Source organism: Charadrius vociferus, unplaced genomic scaffold (genome assembly GCF_000708025.1).
Source record: "Charadrius vociferus isolate BGI_N301 unplaced genomic scaffold, ASM70802v2 scaffold90, whole genome shotgun sequence".
Taxonomy (NCBI): domain Eukaryota; kingdom Metazoa; phylum Chordata; class Aves; order Charadriiformes; family Charadriidae; genus Charadrius; species Charadrius vociferus.
The window spans coordinates 3,103,732-3,118,740 of NW_009647222.1; the positions used below are offsets into that span (position 1 = coordinate 3,103,732).

The following is a 15,009-nucleotide window of genomic DNA, read 5'->3' on the forward strand; positions in this document are numbered from 1 at the left end:
GTGACCATTAATCAAAAGTAGGGCAGATTTGCTCCTTGTTGCCTCATGCTGTACATGCTGCCCTGGGAGGAACAAACAAGTAAACCTAAGGACATGTCTTTGAAGAGCTAAGAAGTTGTTAGAGCCATGTGTGAAAGTGCTTTCTCTCTTAGCATGCCCAGTGCAGTGAGCCCTGACATACTTGGGTCTTCAGAAATGTTTCCTTCCATCCTCACACAAGGATTAAGAACGGGTTGGGAAACCGTACTTGTGCTTTACTTCATTTTACAAGGCTTTTTCCCCTGCACCTAAAGAAGACAAAGTTGCCACTTCGCAAATATTCAACATCATAATCTCATGCAACAAAAAACGGCCCTTCCCTCCCTCCTTGTTCAGTTCACTAACCACAGAGTCACAGCCCCCTCCCTCCCACTTCTAACTTTTTAAAGGGTGTGTACAAAAACAGTAGTTTCATTCAGGCAGGCAAAGCTGTTGCTTTCAGCCATTTCTTGTGAGAGATCAATGTTGTTAGTGCTGCTGAAATGGATGGGAGCAAGGCGGGGGGGGGTTAAGCTTTACTGCTGCTGTCACAGTCAGCAGCAGTGGCTAGGAAGCATCTAGGAAGTCTCCCCATTTTCTTTTATCTCTTCTAATCTACAAATATTTTCAAGAAGTAGAAACACAGACTAATATCTTGATACTGGTTTTGGTCTGGATGCTGAACGTAGTAATGCTTGTATGTGACGGTGGGAAGCCAAGTGCAGAAATAGTCTCTCAAATACTCCCAGTACATCACACTTCATAGAATCGTTCAATGATGATGATCATAGAATGGTTTAGGTTGGAAAGCCCCTTAAAGATCATCTAGTTCCACCCCCCCTGCCATGGGCAGGGACACCTCCCACTAGACCCGGTTGCTCAAAGCCCCATCCAGCCTGGCCTTGAACCCCTCCAGCGATGGGGCATCCACAGCTTCCCTGAGCAACCTGTTCCAGTGTCTCACCACCCTCAAAGTGAAAAATTTCTTCCTAATATCTAATCTAAATCTACCTTCTTCCAGTTTAGAGCCTTTCCCCCTCGTCCTATCACTACATGCCCTTGTAAAAAGTCCTTCCCCATCTTTCCTGTAGGCCCCCTTTAGGTACTGGAAGGTGGCAAGAAAGTCTCCCCAGAGCCTTCTCTTCTCCAGGCTCAACAACCGATGGCGCATCTTAATCTTTCCCTTATTCATGAGATGCAGCCCAGGAAAATCAGTGGAGATACCTGCTTGAACAAGGGTCTGGTATTCAGGCGATATCTTGCTTCTGTATATGTCCTAAAAACCTGAAAGCTCAAAATGCCTTCAGTTCTCATAATTGAAAATCTGCTAGTTATGGGTTTCCTAGTTAGAAAGAGTTAATCCACATCATACTAGTTATTCATGGGTTTCCGATTTTTCCCTTGGTTAAATTAGCAAAGTAGTGACGTTGCTGTCCAGCAAAGCACTTCCAGGGACACTTTCAGAGTTTCCCAAACACTGATAAATACACTCAAAATCACTAGGAGCTCTGCACATTTCAGAATATTGTCTCATTTTGGATACCTACTTCCCCATAAACCATTGATTTCTGCACACATCAATAAAGTAGAAGTCTGCACTTATTTCCCAGCCTCCCCCCCACCCCCCAAACCCACCAACTTTTATATAGCACAATGCTTTGGAGCAATAAAAGTACATATAAAAAAAAATCTCATTTATAGATCACAATTTGTCTGAGCGAAGCCCTGTTTAACATTTGAATTAGGTAGGAAGGTAAGGAAACTGTTCCATGCTTCAATATTGGTTAGAAGTGTTCTTTACGAATTAAATGTGAGTTTTCACAGTGGTTTTCTCTCCCCATGGCATCCCAAGGGGAGACTAAAGGTGTGGGAAGAAGTGCCTCCCTGATGTTAAAAGGTATGTGCTTAGAAAGCATAAAACTGCTGAGTAAACATACTCTGCTAAAACTCTCTCCCTCCACCCAGTTAAAAAGGCAGACTTGATGGCAGAAAAATAGTAAAGTAGCTCCCGTGTTATCAAACACAACTCTTTTTTCCACATCTAAAAGGCACTTTTTGACATTTAAAAAACTGTTTCATTTCCTTTTCAAAGACACTTTTCACGTATCACATCTTTCTAAAATATTAGTGTAAAAACCAAAATCCTCACTGCTCAAATCCTAAAGAAAACATTTGGAACGTACCACTGTTTTCATTTAAGACATCATTGAAAATTTTGAAGAAAACATTTTCTTTTCATTTGACAAACTCCAAATGAGATGTCCTTTTGATTTCTCACAACTGTCAACAAGCTGAAAATTCAAAAACTACACAGCAGAGGGGTGAAGCTCCCTGCAGCGCCTTAAACCATCAAGGAAATTCCAGCAAAAAGGGAAATATCTGCCTTAATGCCACTCAGATTTCACAGACTGTAACTCAGAAATCATAAACTCTAGTTCAGCAAAGTTAAAGAGTAAAATACAACACGTGTTGTACTGGGTTGTTAAATCATTAATAGTTAATTTTAAAACTATGAAGAAAACACAGAAACAAAGAAACCAACCAACCCCCAAATCCCCATATTATTCTGCTTATCACTTAAGTACACGGAAGGGGTTTCCTGTTTTCCTCCCCAAGTATCTCCAAAGATGCCTCTGAGCACACTGACCACATTCAGACTTCTCTGGCTCTTTCTAGACAGTTTAACAGCTACACAGAAACACAGCTTCAAAAACCCAGTTGTGAAGCCACCTCTTTTCTCTCAGAGACGAAACACGGGTGCTTCCTCCAAGACCTGCGTATGCCAAACTCCACAAAGTCTGAAGGGTCTCAGAGCTGATGCCTCCCTCCTTTTGGGCAAAAGCAAACTGTCTGCTGACTGCTAGAATAAGCTTGCAGAGAATATGAATATTGGCTTCATATTTTGGTAATTAACTGGGGAACAAAGGTGCAGGTAACCACCAAAATGCCTTTTATGAAATCAGAGATACTTTCCATGAGAAAATACAGACACTCTAATTTTTAAACATGAGTTTCAAAGTCCTTTTCAAAAGTTTCCTACTCTTGTACTTACAAGTAACGAAGAATCTATGTAAGAGTAGCTTCAGATCTTACTTTATGTTCTTTGTCATCCACCACCCAGTGTAGGGGACGTCGCTGTACAGTGAACACTATTCAGGCTAGGTATGGATGCTTACTAGAGAGACTGGGGAAGAGGAAATCATAAATGTGAATCGGAGAACACATCAAGCCTTTGGAGGACTGGGCTTGACCTTTAATGAGAGGAGCAGTGAAACAGACAACTTCCCCCCATAAAGCTATGTATATGGGTTGAATGGATGCAGTTGTCATGCAGGTGTGCTGGTTCAAGTGTTTCCTAAAAGGAGAAAGCAATCGAGAATCATAATTTCTTTCACTGGGTAAGACAAGAATCCATTTCTTACTAACTGCTCTGGCAGTTGGAGTCTTCAGTTTGGGATTCGTCCCTTCTCAAGCCATTTCTGGATAAGACTACATTTAAATGACAGGTGTAGAACCTACGTACTTCTCACAGGCATAAAGAATATATACTAAATGTAAAAATATACATAGACACATAATGAACACACAGAAGAAGCATTTGTAAGGACATTTACAATAAATGGCACTAAACACCTTTATTTAGATTTTTAATTTTTCTTTTATGAAAAATGAATAGGATTCTTTTTTTCCCTTGTACACAGAGGAAGAGCAAACTAATGGCAAAAATCAAGAATGCTTTCTTATTTCAATACCATCTTTGCAGCCACAAAGATACAACTGTTTAACAGACATGAAATACTGTTTATTGCAGACTTTAAGCTGATTCATGTGAAAAAGGCACTATGAAACTTAATCAAACTAGACGATTAAATTTGTCTAAATTAAGTGATATTATATATTATATATAATACATATATTATATATAAAATCAAATGACCATGTGAAATAAGAGAACATTTTGTGTGACAAAAATCATTGCCTCTTCAAAAATAATACCTGCTGGAAGGGATGTTTTCTTTTCTCCCCCTTTTGCCTCCAGGAATCCACTTTTCCAAAAGATTACATTGATAAAGGAAGAACGGCTTTTTACATAAGGAAAAACTGACATCTGGGATCAACACGCAAAAAAGTCTAGATTATACACTGTTCTTTCGATGGGTTAAGTTACAAACAAAAAAATGCAAGTATATTTAAAAAAAAAAAAGTACGGCAAATTATTTCATGGCTACCTACAGCAGATCTGGTCAAGTCTTTGAGCTGTGTTACTATTTTCTAGTTATTCCTTCTTGTGCCATATTATAGTTCATCACGAGCGAAGTACTGATAAAATCGATGTACAGAGTATTATTTTGCTATAAACAGCATCATTAGTAATAAAACATCTTGGGAGTGATGCAAGAAAGATTCAGTCTATGTTGGGCTGCTGTTAATTCTCTAAACATTTTCTCTCTGATTGCTGGCATTAACGACTTCACTAAACATCCCACAGCCGAATGCATGACAAGAAAGACTGAGCCAAAAAGACGGACTTGCAAACTACAGCAAGAGATGGGGTTCAGAATCTTATTATTACTGAAGGGTTCAAATGTTTTTTTTTATTGCTGGCTCAGCTTGCCTCGGATGAATCACAAAGACGTGTTCCAGTTTATCTGTCATAGAATGGTTAATTCCATAAAGCCAAGACTCATCTTTGGGTATAAATGAATCACGTGTCAATATTTTCACCTGTCAAGAACCTCCATTGCAGCAGGTACTTCTGTGGAGACTACTGCAAATTTTCTTTATGGTGGCTAGTTACATTTACAATATTATAAGACGTTCCCCTGCACTGCTTCCTAAAGCAAAGCTGGAAGGTATAATGCTATGGACAATGGAATTAAAGAAAAGAGAAGAGACGTTTTAGTGGCTGCTTCCTTCATCAAAGGACTCCACACCTGAATCTGTGGCAGCTGCACTGATTTTTTCTTGTCGTCTTCTCATAATTTCTTGCAGTTCTGAACTACCACTGTTAGCCTATAAACAAATAAAAAAGAAAAAGAGTTTACTTGTGGTTTTGACACATGCTGAAGATCTTCTGCCAGCATTTTATTAAGAGAGATGTTTGAACAACTTAAACTCACCTTGCACTAAGAATCCGGTTAAATAACATTTGGAATAGGAAAGGATTTACACTATCCTTAAAAGTGGACCAGAAAAGAACCTGTAGACTATTAAAAGTGTCAGCTTGACTTTTAGCACTGCTGAGCATCTTTATTTCTCACGCAAGCCCCTGGAACTGTTGGATATTTATGAGGTGAAATATGGCCTGAGTAAAAGTGGGGTTAAAGCCCAGCAAGTTTGTTAGGATTCCACCCTTGAGTACTTAAATATCATGGCAATCATATTTAGAAATGAAAGCACATAAACCCTTGGTGGGTTTAGATTTATGTAACCACAAAATTCATGTACACACATGGGTTTGCACAGCCAAGGCCTAAATACGGATTGAGATACCTCATCTTAGTATCCTGCATTACACAATACACCATCATGCATTTGGCTGGTCAGAGACACAGGTTTGAAACTTACAGTAGTAAGAATTGAATCATATTACTATATTAGCAACAGTGGAGCATTGCGAGGACAAGGCCTCATTTCACCTTTCAGGGTGAAAAACAGGTCTGCTGAGCTAGCTGCAAAGAAATTACTTCAACAACGTAAACGAAGTTATTAGCAAGGCCAGGATACGTATCCACCAGAGCGGAACTTTCCAAAGCGTGCATGACTTTGAATAAAACTAGAGGATTATAAAGCAAGAGCCATATCCTCTATTGTGTTATTTGGCTATGACATGACCTTCCAAGCTTCAAAACCATCTTCCAAAATAGCCTCTGAATAAAGAAGCAGAAACTGGTTTTGAAATTTGTAAAACAAACTTCAGGACTGTTAAGGGGAAAATCCTTCAATGGATTCTGAACTGTGAAAATTTATCCCACGAAATAAAATTTAATTTAGATTTATGCAATTTTATGCATTACAATGCATATATCTGATGCCATTACCTGACAGACAGGTTAGGTCTCCACAGGGAGGGAGGCTCAGATGCTTCTCCTAGGTAAACTACCATTGCTCTTTTCTCCCAGAGTGGAAGGGCAAAGCAGGGGGCTTATAAATGACTCTCCGAAGGTAAGAGAGCAGTTTTATTTGTCTTAATTCATCTTGTCCTTTCCTACTTGGTTTCAGATACAGAGCAAGTGCAGCAGTCACCCATTACTGAAGTCATGCATAAAAAACATCAGCAGATACCCGACAAAGTGCTTTATCAGAGGTCACAGAGAAATATTTTTCTGAAAATAACTCAGCAGCTGAGGCTGAAACAGTTTACCTTCCTGATAACATCAATAACAACATGACGGAACTGGAATTCCAATTACAAAATACTGAATTCTTCTGCCTGAGGTAGAACAACACTAAAAAGAACCTTGCAGCTGCATAAAGGTGAAGATCTGGTTGTCCGCGTTTGGGAATGCAGCCCCAAATCTGAGAGGTAGGGCTGTCACTGGCCTGTAGAAATGGTAAGAATCCAGAAGCACTTGTGGAAGACCCCAAGTAGAACTAACAAAGACGAGGCATGGAGCTCTGTAATGCTAGAGAGCTTGCAGGTTTGCTCTGTCTCTGGCTATTATTGCTAATTGTACTTAACACCGAGGTCATATCCTGCAGCACAACACCACAAGTACTACATAAGGGAGGCCAGAGAACTGAACAAAAATTTGACACTGATTAATCATGTAGGACAATTATGGTGGTCAAACTCATAACTCAGTAAATGCTTATAAAAAACATTCGATTGTAAAACAGGCCTGATGCTGGTAAAAGTACGTGTGTGCTTAAATGCTTCTGCTATTAGAAGTGTTCCTAGTTTGAGCAGTTAGAACATAGCCCTGTTTAGAACACACAAGCTCATCTTTGCTAGGTCATATGTAGACATTTGGCTGTGATACTCGTTCCTATAGCTTCTCTTAAACAAGGGCAGCCTTCCTAAACCCTGCAACTTGAAATATTATAGGGATAGAAAGGAAGATGCATCTTAATGTTTTGGGTAATTCAGCAAATAACAGGCTAAAACAATCAGGGATTGCATGCATTCTGAAATCCATCATTTAAAACTCAAATAACTTAGGCAGAAATAAATATTTCAATTACCTTTTCACTAATAAAATCCAATGAGCTTGTTAAACTCTCAGTACCTGTTTATTAACACTTGTAGAGCATTTATTAGACAAGATTTAACTGTCCGGTTTCCTACAGAGCTAGACTGAACTGAGGCAAGCAGAATAACAGCACGGAGGAAAAAAGGACAGACTTGTACCATCCAGTGCATCTCTGCTTTTCAAACCAACTTCCACCACAAAGGCACTTCCATCTCTGTCCACAGAAGCCTTATTTATGAAACTGAAATAAGATTGTTGACATTCCAGAAAAGTTGAAGAATACACATACATCTTCACTAGGAAATGATGGATTGCACTGGACTGTAGTGACATATATTCCTAAGAATAAAAGTGAAATATTTCTCCCTTCCTTTCACAGGAATACAGAGCTTCAAGAAGGGGATTAAAAAAAGTTTAACAGCATTAGAAAGCAACACTCTCTGATCCACAGTGATCAGCTAAACTGTAAAACATGCATCATCATAAACTTGTCTTTAAAAATATGCCTGGTAGTTAAAAGTTTAAAATCATTTGGGCAAGACAGCCCCAGCTTGATGAGGGGATAGAAACACATTTTAAACTTCTTCAAGATTTTCTTTTAAACAGGATGTAAAGAATATAGCTCTTCATGTGGGCTAGTCTCACCTCCAGACAGTATCGAGTCCACTACTTGCCACAGCAAGTTTTTAAAAAATAAGTAGATGCACCTGCAATTTTCCTCATTTAAAATTGGTAAGCATTCTCCCTAGCACAATTCTGTATACAAGCTTTTAAGGTGTTTAAGGAACAATACTACTGTAATTAAGGCAAACTGCAACAGAGCAACGAATAGAGAGATACAATACTTTTATCCTTAGCTCAGTAATTCTGCTAGCACAGCGTCAAATGTGTTTTCCCCCACTTAGGAACCCAACAATACAGGTGCCCCAGTGGTTGACCTGAAAGGCTTCAAGATTCAACAGTGAGCTCACTCTACCACTTTCTCAAACCTAATAAATCAAATCTCCTCTACAAAGATAAAGCAAAAGTAATTCACCACCACCAAAAGTGCCAGGAGTATCTATTTGTCCAAGTACCAGGAAAAGCAAGAGGCAATAAAAACGGCATTTTACTCACTCCTATTGTTTTCCCCAAAGCCCTGTTCAGTTCATTTTGTCTTCTTGCAGCTTGATTACAGTCTTAAACTTGATTACTACCATGGACTGTTTCCTAACACTTTGTGGACCCCTTTAGAAGCAGGGGGATATCCCACCTGGTGTTTTGGCAGATGCCATTTCAATGGATTAATAACAAATAACTCAGGAACAAATAATGCTTATCAACATGATGGGACCTGAGAAAAAGCCAGCTGTCGCGCAGAAAGAGTTATTTATTTCTATAGGTTCAAAAGCAAAGACCCAGCATTAGGCGAGTAAGAAGAGTTATACACACCTCCAAGGCAGATTTCTGTACCGTAATTTGGATGTAGACTCTAGACCCTTCTGGACAAACAGTCTTCAGTTCCTCTTTATTGAGGGAGAAAAGCTGAGCACCCGTCAGCACGCCAAGGCTGTTGACAGTCCTGGGGTTACACCAAGAGAACAAACAATAAGCAAAAATACACTAGCCAAAGGAGAGAAAGAGGTTGGCTTCAGCCCACATTGCCTCAGGGCTACTAAATCAAGACAAAACTCAATGCAACAGAACTCTTGAAGTCAATTCAGTATGTGTTATAACAAGTACCTTTTGGTGGAGGCTAATATATGTATTTTTTTTCCCCTAAATATATCTATAACTCTATAATCACATTGATATATGTGGATATATATTATCTACACACATATATACGTAAATATATATATATATTTAAAAACAAATTCTTTTTTCCAAGGGTGCAGCCGACGTGTCTTGATTTTCAGAAGGCTGCTTGATTTTAAATAGTGGGCAGACCACATCCTTATTACTGATAGGAAACTAATTTTAAGAAGTTTTCTTACATTCGCCCTCAAACTTACACAGGATTGAATCCTTTGGACTGCAACCACGCTTTCACATCCTCAGGTGAAGAGTCGTAAGTGATGTTGACTACCGGGATGTTTGGTCGTGGCACGTGGAACTTCCTCTGGGCAGCGCTCCGGCCAATGGTGAGTCGGTGAACAAGTTCATCCTGCACCTCCTCCATCTGCGATTTCCTGCCTAGAGAGAGAGATGTCCCACAGGAGCAGGAGTTATTCTCAAGGTTGCTTTATCAAAGTCAGGTCACTTCTTATACTGCACTTTAAATCTTTTGGGTTTTTTTTTCTTTACAGATTCATTCACTAGATCTGACTGAATTATTATTCTCCTTTTTCTCCAGGGAAGATTTCAATATTCCCACTCCTCTTTTTGCAAAACAAAACAAAACAAAACAAACAAACAAAAAAACCAAACCCAAACCACCAAAATTCAACTAAGACCCTAGAAAGAGGAGATGAGCTTGATGTTGCACAGAAGCGTAGATCAGTCTGACAGCACCCGAGCTGTGAAGAAAATGGGCCTGGAGAGTTATTCAATTGTCATAGTCTGCGTTTCTTCAAATAGAAGTAAGATGTTTTAAAAATGAAAACAGAAAAGATGACGAAGGATGTAAGATTGCTTACACAGTGGAAAGGCAGCACTTTCCACAAACATTTTTTCATTGAAAGCTCAACTTAGTGCAAATCAAGGTAGGCAAAAAAATTTCACTTCTGCTGATCATGCAGATCACCTTACATCCAATAAGCTATTACAGTGAAGGTTTTTTAGGAAATTTGAATTGACTCCAAGCCTGCAGTGACTGGTTAGCTGAAACAATGACACACTTTGCCTTAAAAGAAGAAGGAGGAAAAAAAAAAAGTAATTGTTCTCACCAGAGACACAGGAATTGGGCAAGACTGACAAGACTGACTTTTTTTTTTTTTTTTTTAAACAAAACTGTACCAATTTGCTACCCCACAGAACCCATTTGTCTGAAGCATTTAGTTCAGTTGCTGGTCATTAGCAGGCAACAAACTGAAATGCTTTTCGTGCATTTCAACAAAATCAATTATAATTATACTGAAAATTGTTTAAAATGCATTAAAAAAGTTCTATGGATAATTTCACAAAAATAGGTAGAACCCAAAAGGGTGGGCACAGAGAAGATACTGATTTAGCACAGTTAAACTGTCCATGGAGTAACTCTGGAATAACCATAAAAATCCTTTGACACACAACTTTAAATGATCTCAAAAATTCTCAGGATTTCCTTATCATTATAATTTTAGCCATCTTTATTCAACCTTCTCACTTTGATAAACAAAGAGTAACTACAGCACCTTCCTCTGATGCACTCAGATGGCAAAAGCTATTCCTTTTCTCCCATTACACTGATAGCAACAGAGGAAAACAACACAACTTCAATAGGAAGAAAGCATAAGATAGCAAAAATGTTTCTTTCTCTACTTTCGTTTTATATTCTCCCCAAACCTCTCCAAGGATCAACATCTCTAGCCAGTTAGACAAAGAAAAGCAAGATTTACACAGGCTTTTAGGATTATTTTTTTTAATCACCCCAACAAAAAAGAAAAGTCCTTGTTTTAGGCATTTTCATTTTTCTTTTACAAAATCGCCCCAGGTTGAAAGTGGACAAAATATCTCTAGTAAAATATTTGAGGCATTCAGGCCATATTGGGTTGGTTCTTTTCCCCCAGAGTGTGAATCAGAAGCTAAAATGACATGTGCTCAGTGATATGTGAAGGTCTGAGATGGGATATACAAGTAAAGCCTTTAGGCAATGTTATCGAAGCGTGCATCAGTTATTTTCCCAAACAGGGAGAGAGAGAGAAAACTGCTATCTTCCTTCTATTTACACAGATTTTGAAAGGCTTATGTTTTACCTAGACCATGACTATATCAAAAGATAAATATTTAGCTGCTAGATAACAGATTCTTACTGTTGCTAGATGCCTTATCATAAATAAACAAGATTCCCTTGGTGTGAAGCAGGGACTACGTCCCGCATCCTCTGCAGGGTTCAGGTGGGCACTTGGGCAGCAGGCGTACGGGCAGGGTTGCCCATTACCTTTGAGGAGACAGCTATTCTGCGAGGTACCTGAAGCCCATTAACCGGGCTTGAGCGACAGCTCCCCAGAGGGCACAGGAGCTCTCGTGCATGGCCCAGAGCCTCAGCGGAGTAACCACTTAAGTCTACGACAACCCTTCACACCTCAGGCCCTGTACCTGAAGCCAGGATGGTCTTCACGTTTTCCATCTGTAATGGATAGAGAAGGCCATAGTGGATTCAAGGAAACGCAACTCCTATGGCATGCAAAGTCCTTAGATGGAAATAAATTGATCATTTTTTGTGCATGTGTGTGTGAAATTCACGCTCAACTTTCCACGTCTTTTATAACTGCTCGGGTTTCTGTTTTTATCTAAGTAACAAACTGCCCAAAACAGGACAAAGACAGAAGCAGGCCCTAGTGTTTCTTTGGGAAATGGCCGTGAAGCCTGTTTCTCCTGCCAGGCTATTCTCCATTTATAATTTCCAGTCAGCCAGTCTGTTATGTGAAAATACCAAAAAGGTCCCAGAGCCCTCCTGAGTTCAGAGCTTAGGCAAGATCTTGCCTACCACCAGGCAAGGTCAAAGCAGGCTCCACCCACTGAGGGTGGTTATCCAAGCCCACGCTTCCCATCCACTGGGGACAGGAGGGGAAAGAAGCCCTTCTGCAGAAAGAAATGGATTCGGTGCCAGTTTTTACCTGGGGTGGAAGTGGGATTTTCTGATAAGGCAGGGAGGCAGAGGATGGGATAAGCTGCCAACTCTTGAACTGCAAAAAGCTCATTATTTTAACAGCTATTACTTTAAAAGCTAAAGCAAATGCTTGCCTACAAGTTTCAGTTATTTTTAAGCCAAGCAATCACATTGCTTAAAGTACATTTAGGACAGAAATTATTGACTAAATAAGTTCTCCTAACACCTAACTTTCGATACAGAGTAGGACCCTCAGCATCAGTTAGGCTTTATATTTACAACGTGGCCTTAATCAGAACTTTTCGTGACTGCCACACACTGCTGGATGCAGGTTACCATGTCCTTCCAGCTAAAGTGCCATGGGGTATGTTCTCTCATGCTCCTAAGACAAGGACATGGAAGTTTGCTCAGTGGCCTGCCAGCTGCTGTTGCTTTGACCAAGCTAAGGGGACTTGATTATAACAGTTTCCTACACCACCATTACAATATGGATCCTATTCATCAGCCACACCCATAAGTCTTTGTGCAAGCCTTGGATACATGTTTCAGACTGGATGACCAGGGACAGAAGTGTAAAAAAAGCCTAATTAATTTTAAAAGCAATCTAGATTGTAATGCAGCAGTGAGTTCAGGTGGAAAATGTACATCAGCCAGAATACCAGCATGGGCTGAAGATCACAGAGAGTCATAAAAGGAGAGGATTAAGGACTGGGACAAGCACAGAAGTGTTTTGTCCCTACTTATCATCATGATTAGCGAGGGTCAGAACCCACATACATAGAAAATGTGTGTTTTAAACATTGGGTTAAAGCTAAATATTTCATAAATGTTTACCTGAAACACAAGGTTTTAAGGAATTCAAGGATTCAGCAAAAGACACGGGAATGGGAGAAATACATTTTTGCTTGCTTCTGAGACAAACTTACGATCCACAGGAACTTGCTTCTGCTTCTGGGTGTCTCGTGCAACACTACCACCGCTGTCACTAGAGGTGCTGCTTTGGCGGCTGATGGTTGCTGGTGCTTTGGGCACGGGAACCGGGATAGGTGCTGGTGCGCTAGGAGGGAGGGGGACAGCCACGGGGACAGGAGCGGGTGTTGGAGGCGGTGAAGGAGTAGCAGGAACTGGATCAGGTTGTTTCGCAACATAGTCCGTCCTTTGTTTCTGAAAAGATGCGGAGAGACTGAGTTTGACAACAAAACTAGGACAAGACATCAGGCAAACCCAGGTTTCTTCAGAAAATGCTGGGATGCTTTGCACCAACTGATTTCATTTATTACACAAAGGCATCTTACTAGCCAGATATAGTTTCAAAATTTGCCAAAACTTGATTTGGCATTCATTTCCTTCTCTGTCAGACACAAAATTCACAGCAATGGCCTCATCAGAAACACGTCTTTCTTTTCAAACAGATGAGTTCTGTGAATGAAATTGTTTTTAAATCCCAAACTTTTATTACTTGGCACTTTTTAACAGCTTCCAAAATCTTTTAATTGTTGGATTTTATCAGTGCAAAAATGTATATTTTAGAGATTTTAGGTAAAATATAGTGAAAAATGAACATAGCCAGCCATACCTAAGCCTGACTAACTTCCAAACGTCACTGAGGTTGGGATAACACAGTGTTTCTTGAACTGCAGACACCATTTAAGAGGTTCCTGCTCCCTCCGCCCTTTCATTTGTGCCTTTTCAGCTATCTGTGTGGTCACTACGTGCCGCCTCAATGGAATATACCAATTTAAAAAACTCAAACCTCAAACTCCACAATTCTTGGAATAGGGCTGTTTTTTTCTTTTCCCCTACTTTATGCAATGTTCTAACAACATGCAGATTATCTTGCTGCTAATAACTAACTAGCAGGTGTCTCAAGAATGATTTTGGGGAATAATTTCTTTTCTCCTTCTTTACCTTTAGAATGGCACCCATTACAGGAAGACGCATTATTTTCCCAAAGCAATCCCAATGACAGACAAGCCCAGAAGCTCATAAGCAACCAAAGCTACCCTTTTCTTTCAAACAGTTCAAACTCCACATCTCACTGTTTTAACAGTGCTCCCTCTCTGCAGTTTTGGACTAACACAGCTTGAAAGTTTAATATTAAAGTTTGTTTGCTCAATAGGGATGCCTCATCTCTTAGTTATGAGAAGTCTGCTTACTTTGGTATGAAAATAGATGAGTACATTCCCCAGATTCATTGCTCCTTCCTGAAATACTCTTCTCTATTTCCTTGGAGGCAGAAGGTTTATGGCAGATCAAGTAGGGAAATATTTGCAGGAGCCATATGGCAGAATCTGAGCAGCAGATCACTGCCCTGACAACAATCAAACTTTCATTAAATGTCAGCAAGTGCCCTTATACAGGAATCCCCAACTCAGTAAGTCTAACTGATGGACAAGGCATTTTGTAGTGAATGTAAATTGGGACCATTACAGCTAAGCCACGCTGAGTCACACCAGCAGAAACTTTATCCCATCATCTTCTATGGCGAGTCAATTAAGCCTGGGAAAAAATGCCTTTTGTTTCCCTTTGAAAATTTTCCCTCAAATTGTAGTAGTCAGCTACTGAAGCAAACATATAGTCTTACAATACATGCCCCATTAAACCATTATGTTTGTTTGTTTTTTTTTTCCTTAGTGTTTAGTGGTTCAAAGGTATTAATCTCAATTATTTTGTGTCCACTTTGTGCAGTGCATTGTGGGAATATTAAAAAAACCAAACATATGATTGATTTTTCTGTATTCTACAACTTCAATCTTAAGACAATAAATGCTTTTTTAGATGTCAAATGCCAAGAAAAGTGAAATGCATAATATAAATGAGAACAAGCAGAATAATGTATATTTAAGAAACCTGTCCTTTGGTGAAATGAGAGTGCCCTACTAGGTATACAGTAAATATACCATAATTTTTGATATATAGATGTACTATGGTATATCCAAAATCTTGTTAATGAATTTAAAAATTTTAACAGATATTAAAATGTTCTAATGATATTCAGATATTTTTAAAATCTTGTTCACAGATTCCATGTTGCTAGACTGTTATCCCCACAAAGTACCCCCATGT

The 15,009-nt window shown here is 39.4% G+C and overlaps 1 protein-coding gene across 1 annotated transcript in view; it reads right to left on the minus strand.

Moving 5' to 3' along the window:
• Positions 1-4,761: 4,761 nt before the first annotated feature.
• Positions 4,762-15,009, minus strand: part of EPS8 (epidermal growth factor receptor pathway substrate 8) — a 53,830-nt gene continuing 43,582 nt past the window's right edge. The window contains exons 17-20 of the mRNA XM_009879649.1: positions 12,870-13,107; positions 9,206-9,386; positions 8,643-8,772; positions 4,762-5,031 (exon numbers count right to left, since the gene is read on the minus strand). Coding sequence (XP_009877951.1) covers positions 4,918-5,031; positions 8,643-8,772; positions 9,206-9,386; positions 12,870-13,107 — 663 coding nt within the window. The 3' untranslated portion in view covers positions 4,762-4,917. The remainder of the gene's footprint in view (positions 5,032-8,642; positions 8,773-9,205; positions 9,387-12,869; positions 13,108-15,009) is intronic.